This window comes from Triturus cristatus, chromosome 5_1 (genome assembly GCF_964204655.1).
Source record: "Triturus cristatus chromosome 5_1, aTriCri1.1, whole genome shotgun sequence".
NCBI classification, from domain to species: domain Eukaryota; kingdom Metazoa; phylum Chordata; class Amphibia; order Caudata; family Salamandridae; genus Triturus; species Triturus cristatus.
In genome coordinates, this window is record NC_140587.1 from 164320890 (window position 1) to 164346579 (window position 25690).

General features: G+C 48.0%; 1 protein-coding gene across 1 annotated transcript in view; it reads right to left on the minus strand.

The window, feature by feature from the left end:
* LOC146830523 (acidic mammalian chitinase-like) overlaps positions 1–25690 on the minus strand; it is a 277219-nt gene that overhangs the window by 128457 nt on the left and 123072 nt on the right. The window contains exon 3 of the mRNA XM_085604048.1: positions 21782–21986. Coding sequence (XP_085460174.1) covers positions 21782–21986 — 205 coding nt within the window. The remainder of the gene's footprint in view (positions 1–21781; positions 21987–25690) is intronic.

Consider the following 25690-nt stretch of genomic DNA (forward strand, 5'->3'; position numbering starts at 1 on the left):
TATTCAGGAACTACCACTGTCCCTTGCAGGGACTCAACTTGAGGCCCACCTAGCTTTAATAACTTTGGAGCAGAGGAAACTGGAATTGGCTGAGAAGAAGTGGAAGAGGGAGGAGGCGATGAAAATAAATGGTGGCAGGAAAAATGATGAAGAGTTGCAGATGTCCATGGGTGGTGGATTTGTTCCCAAAGTTCCCAAGGCTATAGTACCCAGGTACCTAGAGGAGGATGACATTGACAAATAGTTGACTGCATTTGAAAGGGCCCTTGATGTGGGGGGTCCACCCCAAGCATTGGGGTTCACTCTTATGGGAACTGATTCCAGTGGCTTGATGGTCTAGGCTCCTGACCCTGCAGAGAGAGAAGGAGAATTCCTATGCTCACATGAGGCAATGTTTAGGTGAGAAATTTGGTTTTACCCCAGAACAGTACAGGGTGAAGTTCAGAGAAACCCAGAAAGTGAGTACAAAGTCATAGGTATACTTTGTGCACATCTCACAAAAGGTGCTGAAAGGCTGGATTGTTGGTAACAATGTTGGCACATATGAGGGATTGTATGATTTGTTTTTGAGAGAACACATTTTGACTCATTGTGCTGAAGAGAAGTTACGCCAGTGCCTAGTGGACTCAAAGCTCTCTAGTCCTAAAGACTTAGTCAAGGCATCTGATGAGTGGGTGAGAACCCAGGTTTCCACACAAAACCAGAGGGGTGACCAGAAGAAAGGACGACAGGTCCCTCCACAGCCGAAAGCCCAGGGAAAAGAAGGTCAAAAACAGAAGGAGTCCTCCAAAGACCCACAGTAACCTGAACAAGAAGAGGTAGCCCTAGCTAACCTAAATTCAAAGGGTCGGGTATCGAGCAAAGAATGGTAGGCTCTATGATCCCTCATTGGTGGGTTAGTGCTTTGACTGTAACCAGCGAGGGCAGAAAAAGGGAGATGCTGTCTGCACCAAGAAGCCTACCAGTAAGGGGACATCCCAAGGAATTGTCAGTGTAAGTGTGGGAGTGGTGAGGGGTGCCCTAGAGAGGGGTAGGCAGGTGGTAGAAGCAATCTTAGTGTCCCTGGGTGGGCTGAATATTGCAACCCTTGTTGTGTTACCTACAAACATGGATAAGTACAGGCAGTGGCCCAAAGTTAATGGGGCTGAGGTGGAGGCCATCAGAGACACAGGGGCTGGTGTAACTATGGTCCTGGAGGTTGCTACCTGGTGAGTTTCACCAGATGACCAATGCAGACAGCACTACCAAACTCCATCCTATTGCTGTGGTGGATTTGGAATGGGGAGGTGTGATAGGCTCTATGAAGGTAGCTGTGTCTCCTGTGCTCCCAGTCCAGTGTTTTACTAAACAATGATCTTGAAGCATCTGGGTGGTCAGAGTGGGTGAGAGGTCTACCTATGAAAATATTGGAGCTCCCTGCCCTGAGTGGGTATGTGTTGTGACTAGGTCACAGCCTATCCAGCAACGAAAGGCTGGCACTTGGAACCTGGAACAAAGGGCCAGGCATTCAAGGACACGGTTACTGGGCCTGGTGAGCCAGCCCAGGGAACTCCAAGATGCAGGAGGAATCTAACCCTGATGGGGAGGATCTGGACTCTGAGGGAGGGACTCCATCTCTGTCAGTGCTGTCAGATTTGGCATAACTGACAGGAGCAGGAGGACCCTAGAAGAGTTTAGTAAGGGACAGAGAGACTGTCCCACCCTTGAGAGCTTGAAGCCGATTGCTTCTAAGCAAGAGGAGGGAGATGACAGTGGGTTTCACAGAATCTTCTGGGAAGATGGACTGCTTTATACTGAGGTCAGAAACCTCAAGGAGGGGGGCACCAGGAGATTGGTGGTGCCCCAGAGTTACAGAGAGTTCATTCTGACCTTCGGTCATGATATCCCCTTGGCAGGACATTTGGGACAAAGACTTGGGACTGGTTGGTCAACCATTTCTACTGGCCCCATATGTTTGAAAAGATAAATGAGTTTTGTAGCTCCTTTTCAGGTATCAGGCAAGTAGCAAGGCAAGGGGCAAGACACAGGCAAACCCTAATACCACTAGCAGTGGTTGGGGTTCCTTTTGAAAGGGTGGGGATGGACATTGTTGGTCCCCTAGCCCACCTACTGCATCAGTGAATAGGTACATATTGGCGGTACTGGACATGCCACTGGGTACCCTAAAGCAACACCTCCTAAAACCATAGATGCTCCTGCAGTGTCTAGAGCACTACTTTGTGTGTTCACCAGAGTGGGTTTATCGAAAGAGGTAGTATCAGATAGGGGCACAAACTTTCTGTTCCACTATCTGACTGCCAGGTAGGATGAGTGTGGTGTTAACTACAAGTTCATCACCTCCTATCACCCCCAGACAAATGGTCTGGTAGAGAGGTTCAACGAGACCTTGAAGGGCATGATCAATGGGTTGTCTGAGAAACTCAGGAGGAGATAGGATGTTCTCCTCCCATGCCTACTGTTTGCACACAGGGAGGTTCCACAGGGGTTGAGTTCAGTCCTTTTGAGTTGTTGTTTGGACACCCTGTGAGGGGGCCCTTGTGCCTGCTCAGAGAGTCTTTGCAGAAGCTTGTAAGAAGCAGAACAGGGCAAAGTGTTAGGTCTGAGATGAAGAATGGCAGAGTACATGTATAAGGCAAGCAAAAAACTGGAGGCCAGCCAGGAGCTCCTGAAGCACTGGTATGATCAGAAGTCTGCTATGCCTGAATATACTACTGGGCAGTTGGTGTGGGTGAAGGAGCCTGGGGCTTCCAGGGCCCACCATGACAAATAGAGTGGGCCCTATCCAGTCTTAGAAAAGAAGTGTGAGGTTACCTATCTGGTTGACCTTAGCACACCCTGAAACCCTCATGGCAGAGATGACCATGTTACTGGTCACTGATGAGGGAGTGCAGGAGGAAACTGAGCCAGTGCCTGACCTCCTCTCCAATAATGTGCAAGATTGGCCAGTGGAGGGAGTACTCTCTCCCAACTTGACAGACAAGCAGCACAGAGACTGCAAGCAGGTGCTGGGGAGTTTTCTGGCCTGTTCTCTTTGACTCCAGGCAGCACTGAGTGGTATGTGCACCACATTGACACTGGTGACAGCCTACCTATCAAAAACAAACTGTACAGGTTGTTTGACCATGTCAGAGCCAGCATTAAGGCTGAGGTGGCAAAGATGCTGGAGTGGGGGTTAATGAACCGTCTGAAAGTCAATGGGCCAGTCCAGTTGTGCTGGAGCTCAAACCTAATACCGGGGGGGGGGGACTAAAACAGTTTTACGGTTCTGTGTGGACTACAGAGGACTGAATGCAGTCACAAAGACTGATGCTCACCCTATTTCCATCGCTGATGAGCCATTGACAGGTTAGGGGCTGCTAACTACCTGAGTACGTTTGACTTGACTTCAGGTTACTGGCAGATTGCCATCACTGATGGAGTTAAGGAGAGGTCAGCATTCTCCACACCAGAGGGACAATATCAGTTCAAGGTAATGACCTTTTGGTTAAGGAATGCACCTGCCACCTTCCAGAGGTTGGTGATCAGGGCTTGTCTGGGTTAAAACAGTTCAGTGCAGCTTATCTGGATTAAATAGCTGTATACAGTTCTCCCTGGGGGATCACTTAAGCCACCTGAGGGAAGTGCTTCAGGCCATGCAGCAGACAGGCCTGACTATTAAGGGAAGTAAGTGCCAAATAGGACAAAGTTCTGTGGTGTACCTGGGCCACCTGATAGGTGGAGGCCATGTACAGCCTCTCCAGGCCAATATTCAAATTATATTTGAATGGACTGCTCCGGTTACCCAGACTCAGGACAGGGCATTCCTTGGACTGATTAGGTATTATAGAAGATTTATTCAAAATTATGGGACCACTGTGGGGCCCCAACAGAACTGACTTTTAAGAAGAGGCCCAAAAAGGTGGATTGGGCCCCAGAGTGTCAGAAGGCTTTGGACACTCTGACTGGCTGCTGGCTGCTGGCCCCTGACTACACAAAGGAATTTGTGGTTCAGACAGATGCTTCAGAACAAGGAACTGGGGCAGTGTTTTCACAGTTAAATGAAGAAGGCCTTGATCAGTCAATTGCCTTTATTAGCAGGCCACTTTAAAAAAATAGTTTTATATAGCGTGAACTTGACCCAAAGGTATCAGAGTGCTTTACATGAGCACCAGTTATGTTACAGATGGACACATTCATTTTTGGTAGGCACGGGGAGATTAAGTGATTTGCCCAGAATCACGGGATGTTGTGTCAGAATTTGCAGGCAGAGGCACATTCCTTGTATCAATTCATAGATGGAAACTACAAATCCCATGATGCCAGCTGTCCCTAGTCTCATGGGATAAATGACGTCCTCGCACGCCAGTCAGCGTGCGTAATTCTCTATTCTGGTTTTGCTTGTGGACCCGTATCGGCGGATTAGGTCTTCGCAGATCTTCACGTCCTGGAACGAATTCACATCCTGATCTCCGTGTATTTTCCTGTGGATATCGGTGCTCCGTTTAAGGCTTAGGATCACCTTCGACATTCCTGGCGTGCTTCTTGGCGGCTGAGCCCTGTAATTTAAATGCAGTAAGACATGGAGTCTTAGACTCGTGGTGTACCGGCATCTCCAGGGGTTCAGAGACGGGTACATGACCTTTGTTTTCTTTAGCGGTGAAACAAGCTCGCATTCCGCTGTTGGAGTGGATCCTTTCTTTCACGGAAGCAACGGAGCACTAAGCTTCCAGGTAGGGAGTCCTCTGTTGGCCAGCGGCAATTTATTTATATTTGGGAAGGTTTTGTTTTCCTTGGACCTTTGTTAAATTCTAGTGAACCATACTACTTTTCATTTATTCCAAAATGGATTAGCGTTCATGGTGAGTGTGAAGAGGTGTTAAAACAATTCTTGGATTTCTGATCAACAGAGGAACTGTTTTCTTTTTACGTTGATGTTCTCGCCACTTTTGATCTCTTGCTCTATTTCTGAAACTGGGTTCAATATCAGAGAAAAGACCAGTATCTGCGCTATTTAAGTTAAAACATGGGGAAATCTACAAAGGAGCATGACTTCTCAAGTAAGAATTAGTGCATCCAGTATTGGCCATATCTCATAGCTATCTACTTTCTTTTCTGGTAGTACGTATGGTGTTTACTTTTAGACATACCCTCACAATTCAGGTGTATAATTGAGAAAAGTAGAAGGGAGTTGATTCTATCTGTTTTTTGTCTCATTAGGTGCATGCAGGGAGAAACACAGATGGTCTTGTCTCAGAATTGCAGTCAATTGAGAGAACGTTACTTTGTTTTCAAGGTACTTACAGGCTCTTAGTGAGACATAAAGAGAGTAGTCTTTTATCTTGTATTCTACTGATTATTATTTTATTTTCTACAGGTTGAAATTCCCTGCTGTTCCTTTCCCATTACCCTTTTCCCTTACTTGACCGCTCTACTGCTCTGTGTATATTTACTGCTACAGAGTTGGGGATGTCAGGAGGAGGCCTGACAGATTGAGTGTCCCTGCTGAGACACAGACCTGGTTCCCCAGCTTCAAGGTTGACCGCTTTAGACATTAGGCCACATCCTCTCTTCTGCGACTTCTTCCCAGAGAGCAGAGGTGGAGTACCATTGAGAGAGAGGCTTTTGCTGTGGTTTGGTCCCTGAAAAAGCTGAGGCCCTATTGGTTTGGGACTCACTTTCATGATCTAAACTGACCACAGGCCTCTCAGATGGCTCACGCAGATGAGAGGGGAGAATCCCAATCAGTTAAGGTGGTCCCTTTCACTACAGGGAATGGAGATTACAGTGGAACACAGACCTGGGGTTGCCCTTGCAAATGCTGATGGACTTTCCAGGTTTTTCCACTTAGCAGGTGAGGACTACCAGGGTGGAGGTTAGTAACCCAACACCTTTCGTTTGGGGGAGGCTATGTTGCAAAGTTGTCTTGTGCTCTGGGCAAGCCCAGATTTTTTGCTGACTGGTACTAGTGGTAACTGACTCTGACTGTCTCTGGGCTCTGCCTAATCAGGCCCAGGGCCAATGCTATGCTGAACACACACAGAATATAGTTAAAACACCTACATACACTAGGGTACACTATGGGTTAGGGTACCCCTATGATTGCCAAAACCTCCCCTATAAGGCACTAGTACATAATAGGTCATGGGGATAAAAACTACCTTTTTAGTCCCTAGTAAATAATAGGGCATGGCAGTTTAAAGGCCAGCAGCCCTTTCTGCACTTGCATGTGTGCACTGCTGAGGACTGAGGTCAGTGTAAAAGCAGTCCTGTGTTGCAGGACTGCTTTTGAAAGCTAAATTGTGCCCAGACTCGACTTTGGTGTTTGGGGCACTTAAAGAATAACAAAGTACAATATTTTGCCATATTCAGCACCCTCAGGGTCTCCTCTGGGTGTCCCAGTGAAATGTGCAATTTTCACTAAACCCAAGGCATATAAACCTTTTTTCTAAGGGCCGTCCTATACCTGACCCCCCACCCTCCCACCACCGTGGGCGGCGGTCAGGTATTTATAAGGACAGCCCTTATAAAAAAAGGTTTATCTGCCTTGGGTTTAGTGAAATTGCACATTTCACTTCCCCCTTGTAGTAAAGTGCTTCCCAAAATCGATCTGCAATGTTAGCATATTCAGAACCCCTACAATCTCACCTAAGTATTCCAGGGGCGGGGAGGGTCCTCTAGATATAAGCAGGGTCCTTATAAAAGATGTTTTATAAGCCCTAGTGTTGGAAAAGTTGCCCAAGTTATGTTTCCCATTGCAAATCCCCAGCTACATAGGTTAACACGGCAGAAAGTTATTCATTAATAATTCTAAGCAGGAGAATCAGAAAATATCATTCAAGGACTTAGTAGAATGGTATTGCTAAATCCAACAATATACTATTGTTGAATTTATCCTAAAATGTACAGACAAGAAGTTATAAGACTTTCTTGTCTGTAAGCCAAAATGCACCTTTCCATTGAGCTGTCCTGCTTGGTCAGAGTTAAGTGGATTGGCCAGGCTGCATTGATGAGGTCATAAGTAGCCCCTGGGTTTAAGGAGCCATTCTGGGAGGAGAGGGTTCTGCTACATAGGAATGGCAGAGCAAGGGGGAGGGGTCATAAACAATAATCTTCAATTGAAGGAAGAGCCAGGCAGGAGAAACCAGTTTCATTTACACCCCTACTCTTCCAACCCAGCCAGATGACAGGTTTAAGGAAGGAATGTGCAGAAGCCAGAGGGTTGGAGAATATAGAGATGAGCCATCCTGGAGGTTGGTTTAGCCAACTCTTGCCTTGCCTATTAAATTGTGGAGAAAATGATCATACTCTGGGGTTTCGTACTGCACCTCATTGGACAGGAGTGCCCTCCCATGTGACCCCAGAGAACACTGAATAAGTATCTGAGAAGGGTAGTGCCTCTGGGATCTGCTGCTTTAAACAAGAGGAAGAAGGGTCCATGCTGAGAAGTTTAATTTGCACCAACCAGGCCCTGCACTCTGACTGACCGTGCCTGTTCTACAATCTGGAACTACAGACCTGTGGACTTAACTTGTTTCAAAATGAGTTAGCTCCCTGCAAGTTACAGGTTAACAGAGCTCACCTGTACCATCACCACCAAGAATCCCCAGCCTAGAGTACTGCCAGTGGATTTGTAAGGGTTTTGTCCAAGTGGATTGTGGGAATTAAAGCCCCAAACTTTCAAGGACCATATTGTAGCTTCCAGACCCTTGGAGTAAGTTTTGGACACTTTGGGACGCTCAAAGGAGCATCAGGAAGAAGTTCCAGAAGTTTGAAGAACTTTGGGGCAACTTTGGAAAAATGTTACATAAGGGGACCGACTCGACCTGGCCAGCCATGCCGGCGACCCTCAACCGAGAGCCGGCCTGCCGCCAAGGTTTGTCCCGCTGAAAAGCTCCGGAGGTGCAACTTCCAGAGATTGACCGAGAGTTGGTGGAAACCAGAGCCGGCGAATCCTCATCTAATCCAGCCTGGTGAAGAGCATCGAGGTACCCCAGGAGAAAAAGCTCCGTAGACGTTTCTGAGACCAAATGTAGACAAGGTGACTGGGACCAGTGCATAATTTGAGCAGGTGCTTTCCGGTGCTCAGCACCGGCACTTAATTGGTATGCGGTGCTCGGCACTGGCACCTAATTGTCAACACTATACTTAGAACAGTCCACCACATGGTGGCACTGCTCATCTAATTCAGAGATGAGCAGAACAACGGTAATTAAGGACTACAATCAACATTAAAATTGCTAATACCTACATCCGCAGCCATTTCTTTAGCTCTGGGAACCTAGAATAATCTAAACTGTTACATTTACATGCGAGAGAGATGGTTAGTAGTTGTTTTGGCAGCGATGACAAGGGTGATGGGTGGTGCAAGCTGCAGTGCCCTCCTGGTCAGAGCCCTGGCACTTAATATGTTACAAATTAAGCACTGACCGGGACCAACTGTGAGAGTCAAGCCGCCCAGCTTCAACTGCAAGCTGGCTTGATCTCTGGTTTATCCCGCTGCTCCAGGCTTATTTAACTCCTTCAATTTGAGTGGAGTGCTTTCTTACTTGTCATTTATGCCATTAGGAAAATCTTAAAGAGACAAGGGGGGTTATCGTCCAAGCGACGCCAGGTATGGACGTATATATACAGATTGTGGAAAGGAACAAACAACCTGGCTGTCAATTTTTGTACCGCTATTTATTTAGGCGGATAAAAGCTAAGACTGTTTAGTTCTTATGCTTTCAGTGTATGACTCACATTCTTTGCCATATTTAACACATTTTTTGTAGACACTTAGCCCATGTCCACAAAAATTGTCAATCGTGCCTAGTTATAGGGCCTTTTGCAATTGCTAGTATCAGTTCTTTATACTAGTATTCTGCTGGTGTAATGTTTTTGAATTTCTTTTGAATTTTCTGAATTATGTTCGTCAACGTTGCAGATGATTTATGATTGCAGAATTGTATTGTCACACTAGTTTATTTTCTCTAAGCACTTTTATGTATTTTATGTGTCGTGTATCTGAAATGTATTCAACTCAGACATGAGCTAAATGTCTACAAAAAATGTGTTAAATAGCGGTACAAAAATTGATAGCCAGATTGTTTGTTCCTTTCCACAATTAGGAACATCTTGGCAGTCCTGCAGTGTCAGCTGTGTCAGTCTGATAAATGCAGCATCAGTAAGTAAGCCTCGTAAAGGTCTGAAGATGATGCAGAAACATTGCAAGAAAATGGGCTCACACGGGACCAAGACAAGTGTGACACAATTATGTCTGATAATGCTCCTCTGGACCCAAAGTTCTATGGCATAAAGGGTACATCTGCACCCTTGACATGATATTCTTTTATTATAGCACATATTCTAATGATTTTTATAATAAAATAGGAAATGAATTCATGCATCATCTGTAACCAACAATTTCCATCATACAGGGCCAAACAGCAGACATGAAATTCTTAATAGTGAGGAATTTTGTAGGCAAACCAACATACTTGGCAACCTTCCTTCTCGAAGCTGGCAAGACAAGGTAGAGAGGGGGTGGGATAAGAAGCATCAATATGTTTTCCAGGTTACTACTGAGACAATGCTTGCTGACATGTTAATAGTGCATGGTATCCCATAGAGAAAGGCAGAACCTGTAGATGCAGACCCTGCAAACGTGTAGACATGCTACTACATGATGTTGAACACAGATGGTTCACACCAACTGTGGGTGTAGGCCTGGAATTTTCAGGGTTACAGAAATATCTTTAAAATCACATATGAAGGTGGTTAGCTGTGTGTGAAATGTTCTCATGACACTGCTTAAACAGCCTGTTTTCGTTTTATTTACACCATATTTAGTTTTATAATGTATCTCAGCAGACCCTGGGAAGGGTTCATATTATTTACACTGTTAGTGCCACTGCAATATGGGTGACACAGAAAGATCTCATAAATTCTACTATGAGAGATGTGAGACACATTCAGGACTGATGGATATTCAAAGAAGAGAGTGTAACTTGCGTTTGGTCACTGTCTGAAAAAACTATGTAAGAAAACAAAGTTTCATGAGCAGGTCTGCCATACACATGCGACTGGAGGACCATGTGCTGCCGATGAGAAAGTGCGTTGATGGAGAGAAGAGCTCCGTTCCACATGAACTGGAGTGAGGAGCAGTCTCTGAACCTCTTCTCACCCCGGGTAGCTATAACAAATGATTGTGTATGATCAAAGGCCTAAGTTAGACCACCGCTCCTAGCTGGGAAGGCAAAAGGCAAGTGTTTGTTCCTGCACTTACTCACATTTTGTTAGCAAGTGAATTAAGAGCAGTTTGACCTGGCCATAAAACCATCTGGCCCTATCACTAATCCTGCCAAGGAATCTGTTCAGTCCAAAGGAAGTTCTTCTGAAGGCAACACTCACTATATAAATCCTCATTAATATACACCTGTGGGTATTTTTCCATATGAACTAATCTATTACTGGAGTTTTTTCCCTGCAATCCAGAGAACGCCAGTTTTACCAAAGAGCTGTCAAGGACTGGACCTTGAGTAGGTATATTGGCTCTCCTCTGGATTGTCTAAGGGAAGGGCACCTCCGACCATCAGCCGTGGTGCCACCCTGCACAGAGTAGTATTCATGAAAGGTGTCGAGCATCTCCTTAAGAGGGTTCCAGACAGGAGGAAAGCCCTCCTTGGCAATCTTGTAGCTCTTGATTGGAGATGAAGATTAATACTGAAGGTTGGCATCAAACTCCCACTGACAACAGGGAAGAGAAAAGTCACAATGTCCAGAAGGAGAATCCAGAAGAATTTTCAAGTGCTAGAAGCATAAGTCTGGGACACAAAATCGGAGCTAAGGGGCGAGGAATGTGGTGCGAGGAATGTGGTAACCATTGTTTATAATTGTTCATGCCTTTTTTTGGAATCAATATGGCATGAAGAAGAAGCCCAAGTTTGACATTCCAGTGTAATCTGGTGTGTTGTACTACATTTCAACTGACACCTGGACACCTAGCCTTCCACTTGCCTGTGGCCTCCAGTTCCTGCTTGTTCCTGCCTGATCCAGTGACACCGCTGTTTCCTAGATTTTCTCGCTCACTGTTCTTCCTGCCAACAGAAGCCCCACCTACCCCAGGACCTACTTAATGCAGGCCACAGCGCAACGACGTGCAGTGAGCGTGCTGCTGGCACACCAAAGACGAGTCCGTCTGTACACGTCCTTGGCTGAACCGTGCCCAGCACTGTGACCCTTAGCCCGTCTGCCCCCAAAGATATACCAACACCGAGCTCTACACCCTCGAGCCCGGACACCAACACAAACACTGCCACTATGCTTACCCATGCTCCATGCTAGAACCTTTCACCTGCTCCCACTACCACTTCACCTGCCACAGCACACACACCAGCCCACTAACTAGCCCCACCCTGAACACACCACAAACCCCACCTGAACAAAAACACCAACTCACATGCCCCTTTCTCAACACATGCTCACTATGCAAACACACCACCGAGATTTGGGACCTCATCTCCACCCTCACACCCAACATCCTCTTCCTCACTGAGACCTGGCTCCCCACATCGCTCACCCACCACAACCAAATCAGCAAGTCTGGTGAAAGGATTGCCATCATACACAAGGAATTCATCCAATTCACCACCACAAATGACGACATCACTCCACTTTCAGCTCCAAACGCAAAACCACCATCAGGGGCAACCTCACCTACCATCCTCCAGGACCACGTCCAGCGTTCTGGAACTTCATCTCTGACTTCATCACCCCCCTTGGCATAGACTCCAACAACTACATTTTCCTTGGTGACCTCAACTGCCATCTTGACAACCACAATGACATTAACACTTCCAACCTCCTTGACAGCATGAACAACATCGAACTCACCCAACTCGTCCCTGGCCCCATGTACACCACAGGCCTCATGCGAGACCCCATCTTCATCTCAAGTGACCATATGAGGTACAGCTACACCATGGAACTCACCTGGACCGACCACTCCATCGTCCACTTCAACATCACCAGCTCGCGGACCTCCACCACCAGTCCGCCCAATGCCCCCCACCGCAGCTGAAGCGAAGTCTCAAAAGACAACCTAGACCAGAATGTCAGAAAATTCAACAACCGGATCACCAGCACTCCGACAGCACCACTCCTATTGGCAATAACTCTCAAGGAAGGCGCACCAAGCAGGCTAGCTGGTACACTGAAGAACTCAGGACCTCTAAACAACACTGTAAACAGCTGGAAAGGAGATGGCGCACCAGCAAGGACATGACCAACAAGACCACCTTCAAGACAGTCCTCAATTTCTACCAAAGACAGTTGAGAGTATTGAAGTAAAAGGCCTCATGCATCAACTCAAGCTCCAATAGCAGCAAATAGCTCTTCAACATCGTCGAAGAATTATCCAGCACCTCAACTGCAACAAACGTTCCCCCCTCACAGGAATTCTGCAACAACCTTGCAAACTTCTTCCACAACAAGATTGCCAACATCTACAGAAACTTCAAACCCCAGCCCAAGGCCACTGACTTCTTCAAGCAACACAACTACCCCACTACCACCACAGACATCCAAATAAATGAATGGAGCCAGCTCGCCCCACAGGACACCACCTCCATCATGAACTCGGTCCACTTACGGGTGCAAACCAACTCATGCCCTCACCACATCTTCAACCCAGGTAAAACCAGAATCAGCCATGTACTCATTATCTTGGTTCAATACCTCAATCGGCATGGCCACCTTCTCCGAGGCCTGGAAATACGCAGAACTCAATGCCCTACTAAAGAAACCATCGACAAACCCAAGTGAACTCAACAACTACTGATCAATCTCCTTGCTCCTGTTCCCAGCCAAAATTACAAGAAAATACCATCAACCAGCAACTCTCCTCACATCTGGAATGGAACCTCCTTCTCACCTCCTCCCAATCTAGATTCCGCAGCAACCACAGCACAGAGATAATATTCACAGTGGCTACCAACGACATCTGAGACCTACACGACTGAGGAGAGACTGCGGCTCTGATCCTCCTAGACCTCTCGGCAGCCTTCGATATGCTCTCCCACCACAAACCCATCACAAGGCTGCACAACAGAGCATCCAAGGAGCCGCTCTTAGTTGGATCACCTCCTTCCTCACTGGAAGAATGTAAAAAGTCAGCCTTCCCCCCTTCACCTCTGAATCCAAGTAAATAAACTGTGGAGTACCCCAAGGATTCTCGCTCAGCCCAACCCTCTCCAACACTTGTACGACACCTGTGGACAGCATTGCCTAAACCCACAGAATGAACATCATATCCTATGCTGACGAAACACCGCTCATCCTCTATCTCTCCGAACACCACCAACACCAAGGCCAGCTTCCAAAACTGCATGGCAAACGTCGCCAACTGGATGAAGGACAACTGCCTAAAGCTAAACATAGACAAGACAGAGGTACTGATTTTCAGAAACAAAAGCTTCCCTTGGGACGCATCCTGGTGGCCCTCCGAATTCAGACCTATTCCTACTCCCACTGACCACGCTAGGAACCTAGGCATCATTCTGGACAGCAAGCCAACCATGACAACTCAGATCAACTCTGTCTCCTCCTCCTACTTCTTCATCCTCTGCATGCTTTGTAAGATATTCAAATGGCTACCCCAAAGCTCAAGACGCCCTATCACCCAGGCTCTCATCTCCAGCTGATTATAATACAGAAACTGTTTCTATGCAGGGATCGCAGCTCACTTCCTCTGATGACTACAGACCATACAGAATGTCACAGCCAGGCTCTTCCTGGATCTCCTTAGACATACCCACATCACCTCCCACCTCACGGAACTCCACTGGCTCCCTGTACAGAAAAGATGCCAGTTCAAGCTCTTGACCCCGTGTGCCCCCACAGCCGGTCGCTCCTCACCCCTGCTGCCTGCCGCTCCTGGATGCCTCCTGTTGCCGCCGCTGCCTACCGCCTCCTGCCTGCCTCCTGACGCCTAACGCTCGCTGCCTGCTGCCCACCTCCTGACGCCTTACGCTCGCTGCCTGCTGCCTACCTCCTGACGCCTTACGCTCGCAGCCTGCTGCCTACCTCCTGACGCCTAACGCTCGCTGCCCTCACCTTCCGCTTCACCTCCGCTGCCCTCGCTCCTGGTAAGTGCCGCCGCCGCCACCACCTCCTTTTCGCGCCATTTTCCGCCGCTGCCCCTGGTCCGCTCCTCCTTCCCGCCGACGCTGACCCCAGGCCCGCCTCCCCCTGCAGCCCATTGGTCCCCCCGCCTCCCGGCTGACCCTCCCTCCCGGCTCCTTACTTATGACGCCCCCTCAGCGACCGCGCAGCGGACGCACGCAGCGGGCGCGCCGACTGAGCGCCGAAGGTGCGCCAAAGGTAAGCCCGTCTGCGCCCGTCCGCGCCTGGCCCGCGCCCAGCGTCAGACCCCCTGGCCCCCGCGTCCGCCACCCCCCCCCCCGCAGAACCTACGCTGCCTCAACACTCATCGCACTCCACGCCGGCCGAACCCCCGGATGCTATCAAGCATCACCGCGACGCACCCATGGACCCTTCGTCTGCCGAGCCTGCAACTTCTCCTGCCTACGAACCCGCACCGCGCCCTTCAGAACGGACATCAGCAACCACCTCAAGTGCATCCTGATCAACACCCGCTCCGTCCACCGACACGCCGTGGAACTCTGGAACCTCATCGACACCGCTGCTCCTGACGTCGCCTTCCTAACGGAAACCTGGATGAACGCCTCCTCAGCCCCCGACATCGCCATAGCCATCCCGGACGGCTACAAGATCATCAGGAGGGATCGCGTCAACCAGACCGGAGGAGGGATCGCCATCGTACACAAAGACACCATTCGCATCTCGACTGACTCCATCGACGCATTCAACGCCGCCGAGTACCTGCACTTCCAGATCCACACCGACCCAAAGACCACCCTCAGAGGCACCCTCATCTACAGACCACCGGGACCGCGCACACAGTTCTGCGATGACATCACGGACTTCATCAGCCCACACGCCCTCCCCTCCACTGACTCCATCCTCCTCGGGGACCTCAACTTCCACCTGGAGAACAACAACGACCGCAACACCACCGCCCTGCTGGACAACCTCGCTAACCTCGGACTGAAGCAACTGGTCAACACCCCCACGCACTACGCCGGCCACACGCTCGACCCGATCTTCTCGTCCAGCACACACATCTCCTTCAGCCACTCCACCGGACTTCACTGGACCGACCACAGCTGTGTCCACTTCAGCTTCAGGAAGAACACGACCCACCACCACCCGAAGCAGGTCCCCCACAGAAACTGGAGCAAGATCACGGCCGACCAGCTTACCTCCTCCCTCAGCCAGAACCCACCTGTCAGCACAACGGACCCCAACACAGCAGCCCGCAACTTCTTGCAGTGGCTGACCACCTGTGCCGACGACCTCGCCCCACTGAAGAACCCACCCACCAAGCCCAGAAGCAAGAAGGCCCCCTGGTTCACCGACGACCTCAGGGTCTCCAAGAAGGCCTGCCGCACACTCGAGAAGGCCTGGCTCCGCGACAAGACCGCCATCAACATGACCGCCCTCAAAATCGCAACTCGCAGACATCACCAGCTCATCCGCATCACCAAGAAGAAATCCCTGAAGGAACGACTGGACAACAACGCCCATGACAGCAAGGAGCTCTTCAGCATCGTCAAGGAGTTCTCCAACCCCAGCACTGGAAGGAACGACATCGCCCCTTCACAGGACCTCTGCGACTCCCTCGCCTCGTACTTCCACCGCAAGATTGCCGATATCCACGAGAGTTTCGGGACTCCGCCCCCGCACCCATCGGTAGAACCTCCGCACACCACCGTCACTCTCCAGACTTGGACCAAGGTGACTCCCGAGGACACTGCCCGCATGATGAACACCATCCACTCCGGCTCTCCAACGGACCCGTGCCCCCACCAGGTCTTCAACAAAGCAGCCTCCACCATCGCACCCCACCTCAGAGACATCATCAACATCTCCTTCGACACAGCCACTGGAGAGCTGGAAGCACGCCGAGCTCAGCGCACTGCTGAAGAAACCAACAGCGGACGCAACCGACCTCACGAATTTCCGCCCAATCTCGCTCCTTCCTTTCCCTGCCAAAGTCGCTGAGAAGATCGTCAACAAGCAACTGTCCACCTTCCTCGAGACATACGGATCCCTCGACCCATCGCAATCCGGCTTCAGAGCCAACCACAGCACTGAGACCGCCCTCATCGCAGCCACCGACGACATCCGGGCTCTACTCGACAACGGGGAAACTACGGCCCTCATCCTCCTGGACCTCTCCGCAGCATTTGACACTGTCTGCCACCGCACCCTAGTCCAACGCCTCAACAACACAGTTATCCAAGGGAAGGCCCTGGAATGGATCACCTCGTACCTCGCCGGCAGAACACAGAGAGTACGCCTCCCTCCGTTCCGATCTGAGGCCACCGAAGTCATCTGCGGCGTCCCGCAAGGATCGTCACTCAGCCCCACCCTCTTCAACGTCTACATGAAACCTCTCGCGGCCATCGCACGCCAACACAACCTCAACATCATCTCCTACGCCGATGACACCCAGCTGATCCTCTCACTCACCAGAGACTCTGACAACGCCAGGACTAACCTGCACGAAGGGATGAAAGACGTCGCCGAGTGGATGAACTTGAGCCGCCTGAAACTGAACACGGACAAGACAGACGTCCTCATCCTTGGACCATCACCCTCCGCATGGGACGACTCCTGGTGGCCCCCAGCCCTAGGCACCGCACCAAAGCCAACGGACCACGCACGCAACCTGGGCTTCATCCTGGACTCTTCCCTATCGATGACCAGACAAGTCAACGCCGTCTCCTCATCCTGCTTCCACACCCTCCGCATGCTCCGCAAGATCTTCCGATGGATCCCGACCGAGACCAGGAAGACGGTCACCCAGGCCCTCGTCACCAGCAGACTAGACTACGGAAACACCCTCTACGCCGGAACAACAGCCAAGCTTCAGAACAGACTTCAGCGCATCCAGAACGCCTCCGCCCGACTCATCCTAGACGTCCCCCGACGCAGCCACATGTCGAGCCACCTGAGAGACCTCCACTGGCTCCCTATCAACAAGAGGATCACGTTCAGACTCCTCACCCACGCACACAAATCTCTCCACGACCGGGGCCCAAGATACCTCAACAACCGCCTCGCCTTCTACGCGCCCACTCGCCAGCTACGATCCGCGCGCCTCGCCCTCGCCGCCGTCCCTCGCATCCAGAGAGCCACCTCCGGAGGAAGATCCTTCTCCTACCTGGCGGCTAAGACATGGAACTCTCTGCCCATCCACCTTCGGCTGACTCAGGACCACCTCGCCTTCAGGAAACAGCTCAAGACCTGGCTGTTCGAGCAGTAGCAGACCCCCCTCCCCTAGCGCCTTGAGACCCTTCCGGGTGAGTAGTGCGCAATATAAATGCCTTGATTGATTGATTGATTGATACAAGGCCCTACACAACTGCGTACCCGCCTACTTGAACTACTGCCTGAACTTCCATCAGCCCAGTAGACACCTATGCTCCGCTTCCCTTTCCTCAACCCTCCCCCATCACATCCTACTTAGCAGATGCAGAGGTCGCTTCTTCTCCTAGCTAGTAGCGCAGACATGGAACGAGCCACCTTTTCATCTATGGACCTCCCTATATCTTCCAGAGTTTCAGAAGTGCCTGAAGACCTAGCTATTCAGCTAATCAACTCGACCCTGCCAACGTCTGGATTCTCTCGCGGGTGACAAGTAGCACTCTACATATCTACTGATGGATTGATTCATTGATTGATTGATCAAATCTAGGACAGGGTTCTGAATTACCATACATATCGAATTGTTGTGTAGGAGGAAGGCGCTGTATTACAGTATTAAGCAACGGCTGAATTTCATTCACCCTGAACAGTCAATAATAAGGGACTCTTCCTGTGAACCAGTACAACACACATATTTAACAAAATGGAGACATGTTAATTTGAGGATTACTACACACATTTTATCTACATAATTCAAAGTGGAGCCATATAGATTGGCACTAAAAAAAATAGGCTCCTCACTCAGCAAGGACTACAGCCTATTGGGTAGGGATGGCTAAGCACTCAAATGTAAACCACAGGTAACAAGAATTTCAATCTGTTCCAAGAGTACCAAAGCAACAGGATACTAAAAAGTGGTTATACATATACCCGTTGAGTTCTGACACCAGCAGAGAACAGAGACTCACTGATTACAAAAGAAACAATTCCAGTCCTCTTTGGGCATTGCCTTTTCACTCTGCAGTCATAACAGTACCTCTTGCAACTCATCACTGGTTTCAGGCTCCTCGTACCTTCTAGAGATCCATGCCTATCCATCTCACATTGAGCTAAAAGTAAAGCAGTTTGAATTGGGCTATCAGCTAGGTGTAGACAATCTCACTAACAATCTGTCTTCATATCCCATGTCAACAACTGTGGCTGAATGTGATGAAGCTGAAGAGGAAGAAGAGTATGTGAGATTGATTGATATGTATGCTTAGGTTAAAAAAATCAAGAAGGGTACAGTAATTTTGGCCCCTTATCAAGATGAGTACGTACATCTAGGCCACACATTCAGAAAATAGATGGAGAAACATCTGAGAGATGAAGCATCAGGGCACAGCTGTGACCAAGAAAACCATACAAGCCCTAAAAACCATCAGGCAAATATCTGCAGAGGATCACCTACTAAGAGGCTGACATTTTCTAAGATAAAGATCTCTATCAGACAGCCACCCTCGGCCACCAATAGTGAAAAGGGAAAGGGAGGTCAAGAAACAAGGGAGAAAAGGAAGGATCAATTAGGACTGTGAAGGATCACATCGCAGAAATAAACATGGTTCTCCCAGGAAGCTAAAAATGAAGAAGTGTTTTAGGCTTCTGCAGAAGCCCATCACAGCTGAGGAACCTATGAGCATGTTGTAGCTGCTGCCCAGATGAAGGAGTATCAAAGAGCTGGTTTATTTATACATGTTGATGATTCAACATATGTAAAGCTTCTATTTCTGGGATTGAAACCTTCTCAGAAATGGGAACTATAGGATGGAGGATAGTGTGGTCAGGTAAATAGCTTTTGTTAGTGAGACAGGCTAAGCAGACTGTAATGTTGAGATGTGATTAGAAACTCTTCATAGAGTTAAGTTGGCTGAAAATTCTGAGTAACAAGATGCTCCATCATCCATGCTGTCATTTCACCGGCTAGGTTCAGAGACCAGAGAGGCACTTGTGTCTTTATTCTAACTTTCCTTATAAAAATTGCTTAATAGACTAGTGGGAGTTGTTAAATTACTGCAAACTGTTAGGTTTATGCAGATTTCACAGCAAGGCTGACTCAGTTCAACTGGGAACGAAGACATACAAGGCTAAAATGATAGAAGGAAGAATTTAAAAATGGTGGCTCTTAGTGCCAACAATTACCAGCAATTCAGTCTGCAGCAGTAGCCATGTCAAATGGCCTTGTCCATTGTCTGATCATACTGCCAAATGCAACAGACATCCCATAGCTATAGTCATGACACAGAAGGGGAAAGTTGCCACGCTTGCAGAGGAAATCAAGGAGCTAAACAGTACAATAAAAAAGATAGATTTCAAGACCCTAGTACAGCCACCACAAATGTGTAGAGCTCGCATACAGAGAATGTAATACACTTCTGTGTCCAATAAATGTCACTCCTTCCTTGAGGCACACTGTGCTAGTTAAAAATGATGCTGCCTCTCACAGGGGACTGCTCCAGGAGGCAAAATCAAAAACAGGACTTGGCTGGTCTCTGCCTGTAGAGAAAAAGGGCACCCTGCTCAAACCCACCGGCTGAGGTTAGAGCATTCTGCATTTCTTTCTATATCTTCCCAAGTGGTTCCTCATCACCCAGGTACAAAGACTAACAAAATATTCCTCAAAGTCCCTCTGGGGCAAAATATTGCTCTGGTTAAAAAGGGGCAACACATTTGTGAGGGCTCAGAACTTGTATGATTCCACAAACTGTGGGAGATTGGGGTTCTCAGTCAGATTCCATTGTAATGGGGTGCAGAAAAATTATCCTTCTAGACTCTTTGAGGAGTCAGAATGTCCTATCTTCCAACTTAGTCATGAAACATTGAGTCACTTCTACCCAAAACATCAAAGAATCTATTCTCTGTCTCCCAACGATTATGCCACACTTTAGGGATTTTGTCCCTCAAACCCCCTTCCAGAATATCTCATTTTGTTGTCCTCAAATTATTTTGTTACATTTTTATAGATTTACCTTTGTACAAAAAGGCCAATAGGCCAACTTCTGAAATAATGTAATTGGACTTCTCTGTAATGCTGGGTTCCAGGACTAGCCAGTGAAGGTCTTGCAGGGCTCAGAGATGTAATCATGTTCTCTTGTCCTGCTGTGGGCCTAGCAGTAGAGTATAGTAAAGAGCACTTTCCTGAGGCCATAGAGGATGCTGCCTGCTGATGTTACTGGCTTATACTGGATTTTATTGTAAAACTGGGGTTCGGGGCAGGGTCCAAATCAAACCCAGTCATTTTATGTGTGGAGATTGAGGTGGAGTGAAGCCATTTATTGATAGCTCCTTAATTAATTAATTAATTAATGTATTCACATTTTTGTGCTATTATCAGAAATGTGGTTTTTGGGTGATGAGCACATGAAGGTTGTTTGATATAAGTGCCATCAGCTTACTGGTGATATGAAGCACCTTCTCCATTGTGATTCTCTTTGCAACCAAATATATATTGAACAATGTGGAAGATAATGTGGCCCTTGAGCCATGAAAGGTCATTTTGGCGGGTTGTGAACTGATATTTCAGATCCGTGATGTCTGTTGCTCAAGGAGGGAATAAATCCATCCAAGACCATGCCCGAAAACCAAAGTCCCAATCAGAAATAAGTTAGCCTTAAGTAAATGCATGTTGCATTCACTCCCAGCACCTTAAGGGGTCATATGAGAAGTGATGCCAAAGAAATAACTAATAAATAAAAAACAATAATATTAATACCTCATTCTATATCCTTCTGTGCTATAGTTTGCAATGTTGAAAACTGAATAAAAAGGCATATAAAAAATGTAACATTTTATATATTTATCTTTTTTTGGAACATATAAAAATGCTAAAATATATTTAACATAAAATAACAGTACAAAATGGATAGGTGGTACTTTTTGTCTGAAAATTGTTTACTGTATCTTTATTTTAACGTTATTTCTAGGGGACTAGTCTAAAGCTAAATTTAAAAGTTAAATGTGAGTGTTTAAGTTTTTCTATCCTCTCACAAAGAGGAAGACTGTGATTATTCCCAAATAATAACAGGGAATAGCACATGACAAATACTTTGCGATATTTAGTCAGAGGACAACAACATTTATTGTTTCCTCAATTCAGGGACAAAGGGAGTGAGAGCCACTTGCTGTTTCGCATTCTGAAAAGTCCTGTGAACAACAGACCTTTCTGCTCTGATTTTCAGTATTCGGGTATTTTTAGATGTGTGCCCTGGTAAAAAGCATGGACCAGCAGCGGACTCGGAGTCCTTCAGAAGCCCCCGATGATCCTCTGGTACAAAGTAATGAAGTGGTAAATAGAGACTGGGGGGGTACCTCCAGGCCTACCCTTTCTTTGTCCTTGGGGCCCCGTGGCCCTTAGCAGTATCACTGCATCTGCTGTCAGCTGTAGCAACAATGGCTCAACGTGTATCCCTTGAACGTGGCCCCTCTAAAAAAGGCACCCGCGGGCCAAACCCAGCAGAGACTCACAGGCTCTCAACGGTGCAGAACAGATACTGACCGCCCCTTGATGCTGTTGAACATCTCATAGAGATCACCGTCAGACTCGCTCGTGGTAGCAATCCTGTTGTCACGTATGGTGGCAAAAGCGTAGACCAGATGTGTGCAGAGGCAGGGGTCCACATCACTCGGCATCCATCGGGCGGGTGCAGATCGCCTCCAGGCCTGGTTGGAGTAGTAGCAGACCAGTTTGTAGGCGCCTGAGACTGGAAGAGAGGAGTAAAGTTGGTTATAGTGACTCACCTCGGTTTTGACCTTGAGAAAGCAGAGGAATACCCCCTGTGCTATAATCCGCGATTCCTCGAGGCCCCTGTGGATGTGTTGCAGTTCCTTAAAGTGTTCAGATACATGATGATCACACAGTGTAAGGACCCTGGTGCATATAGAGTGAAGGTGTGAGAAGATATGGGGTTTCATGGATAGACAGTGTAAGACACTTAGGCCACCATGGCAGACAGTGCAAGAATCAGGCAGTGTATATACAAACCCTGTCTAGGAGCACAGCTCCATGCATTGATTGGCAGGTCTTGTGGCAGGCACTGGTCCTGAAGTGAGTAGCTGCCATTTACCACTAGATGTCAAGGTCCATGCTCAACAGTGTCAAAGTCTGCTGTTTGTGTCTTGTTTGTCGCTAACAAGCAGGTCAAACATTTACAGGCTGGGGGTCTGAAAGAGTTTAGCGGACAGTGTCCACGAAATGCTAAACCAATTCCTACATCTAGTGAATGGACATGAATAAGTAACTCAGATCATGACAATTTACTGAAATATCGGGGCCTAGCAAGGCCAGTAGGATCAGGAGGTTGGGGCGAGGTGGGTATGAGCTTCACATTTTCCAACAATCACACTGGCATATCATTTTACATTATATGAGAAGCAGTCCATGAGGGGGGCTTAAAGAGCAGTGGAAAGGGAGATGAGTGCAGATTGTTAGGAATAATAAAAAAATATAATATTTTTAAAATAACCCACATTTTTCCGATAACGAGACAAGAGAGAGTGTATGTGTGTGTGTGTGTTTGTGGTTGTGTTTGTGGTTGTGTGTGTGTGTGGTTGTGTGTGTGTGCTTGTGGGTGTGGTTGTGTGTGGGTGTGGTTGTGGTTGTGGTAGTGTATGGTTGTGGGTGTGTGTGTGGCTGTGTGTGTGGTTGTGTGTGGTTGTGGTTGTGTGTGTGTGTGGTTCTGTGTGTGTGTCTGTGGTTGCGGTTGTGAGTGGTTATGGTTGTGTGTGTGGTTGTGTTTGTGTGGTTGTGTGTTGTGGTTGTGTGTGTAGTTATGGTTGTGTGTGTAGTTGTAGTTGTGGTTGTGTGTGTGTTACTGTGTGTGTGTGGTTGTGTGTGTTGGTGTGTGTGTGTGGTTGTGTGTTTGTGGTTGTGTGTGGGTGTGGTTGTGTGTGTGTGTGTGGTTTTGTGTGTGTGTGTGGCTGTGGTTGTGTGTGGCTGTGGTTGTGTGTGGTTGTGGTTGTGGGTGGTTGTATGTATGAGTGGTTGTGGTTGTGTTTGTTTGTGGTTTTGTGTGTTTGTTTGTGGTTGTGTGTGTGTGGTTGTGTATAGTTGTGTGTGTGTTTGTGTGTAGTTGTGGTTGTGTGTGTAGTTGTGGTTGTGTGTGTGTGGTTGTGTGTGTGTGGTTGTGTGTGTGGTTGTGGTTTTGTGTGTGTGGGCTGTGTGTGTGTGTGTGTGGTTGTGTTTGTGTGGTTGTGTGTGTGGGTGTGTATGTGTGTGGTTGTGTGTGTGTGGGGGGGGGGTGTGGTTGTGTGTGTTTGGTTCTGGTTGTGTGTGGTTGTGGTTGTGTATGGTTGTGGTTGTGTGTGATTGTAGTTGTGTGTGTGGTTGTGTGTGTGTGTGATTGTGTGTGTGTGTGCTTGTGGTAGTGTGTATGTAGTTGTGTGTGTGTGGTTGTGTGTGTGGTTGTGTGTGGTTGTTTGTGTGGTTGTGTGTGTGATTGTGGTTCTGTGTGTGTGGTTGTGTGTGTGGTTGTGGTTGTGTGTGGTGGTTGTGTTTGTGTGTAGTTGTGGTTGTGTGTGTGCTTATGTGTTATTGTGTGTGTGTTGTGTGTGTATATGTGTGGTTGTGTGTGTGGTTGTGGTTGTGTGTGTGGTTGTGGTTGTGTGTGTGTGTGTGTGTGTGGTTGTGGGTGGGTGTGTGTGTGTGGTTGTCGGTGTGTGTGTGGTTGTGTGTGTGTGTGGTCGTGTGTGTGATTGTGTGTGTGGTTGTGGTGTGTGTTGTTGTGTGGGTGTAGGTGTAGGTGTGGGTGTGGTTGTGGGTATGTGTGTGTGTGGTTGTGGGTGTGTGTGGTTGTATGTGTGTGGTTGTATGTGTATGTGTGGTTGTGTGTGTGCTTGTGGTTGTGTGTGTGCTTGTGTGTGCGTACTTGTGTGTGGTTGTGTGTGGTTGTGGGTGTGTGGGTGTGGTTGTGTGTGTGGTTGTGTGTGTGGTTGTGGTTGTGTGTGGTTGTGTGTGTGGTTCTGAGTGGTTGTGGTTGTGTGTGTGTGGTTGTGGTTGTGTGTGTGCTTGTGGTTGTGGGTTGTTGTGGTTGTGTGTGTGTAGTTGTGGATGTGTGTGTAGTTGTGTGTGTGTGTTATTGTGTGTGGTTGTGTGTGTGTGTTATTGTGTGTGTGTGGTTGTGTGTGTGTGCTTGTGGTTGTGTGTGTGTGCTTGTGTGTGTGTGGTTAAAGTTTTAGTCACTACTTAAAATGAAATCCATTTTATCAGCGTTGCCAGAGCTCCTTTATGTTTAATGCCCAAAATGAAACACAGTGTTATAAGCATAAAAGGGCTGGCCGAGAAGGGAGGGGGGGAATGAGAGGAGCAGAGTAGCCAGAATGAAACTGACGAAAAGGAGCCAGAATAAAAGTGATGAAAAGGGAGGACGGAGATGCGAGCAGAGCATCAAATGGCTGGGCTAAAAGGGAGGGGTGAATGCGAGGAGCAGAGGAGCCACAATGAAACTGACGAAAAGGGAAGAGGGAGATGCGAGCAGAGCATCAAAAGGCTGGGCGAGAAGGGAGGGGGAATGCGGGGAGCAGCTGTGCACATGCATGCCATCGTGCACTCAAGCTTGTAGCCAGCAAAACCATGTGGGTAGCACTTTGAAAACTCCCCTACTAAAGTCTCTCTGAGCAGCGCATGCACGCTGACTCAGTGAGACCTAAAAAGGATGTGGGACACACAGTGTAAATAGGATGTGGCACTGGGACATAAAGAGGATGTGGTACCGGGACCCAGTGTGAAGAGGATGTGGCACTGGGGTAAACAGTGTAAAGAGGATGTGGTATTGGGACACTGTGTAAAGAGTATGTGGCACTGGGACACACAGTGTAAAGACGATGTGGTACAGGGACATAGTTGTCATATTCTTTGTGTCCACAAAAGACTCAGACACACAGAGGTAAGTGATCATGTATTTCTTTATTTTTTATGTCATCAAGGAGACCACGTCTCCATGCTCCTGCTTCCTTTCTTGCTGTAACCTTATCTAACTAAGCCCTTCCTTTTCTGGTTCATAACTTTCCTTTCCTGTCCTGCCTTCTCTCTGCGTGCAGTGTCTTGGTGCCCCACACATACCATTTAGCAATACATTACATTACTCACTCTCTTACATAGTTTATTCTTGTTTAATAACAGACCATCTACAGTTCTTCAATAAGACGTGCAGGTCTTCTGCGAGCACAGTGTGGTCTGCTGGCTAAGTTCTGATCAGATCGCTCCCCTTCAGCTGAGGAGAGTTAAGTGTAGACTCATTGCCTGGCGCTTGATTGTCATCAGCAGCTTCACTTTCTACTACAGCTGATGGTTCTCTGGTTGTTGGTGTCAACTTAGGAAAGTGGGCGACATTCCTGCTTATCCTCTTATCATCAGAGGCAGCTGTGATCATGGTACCTTTTTGATTTATTACTTGAAGTGGATATGCGA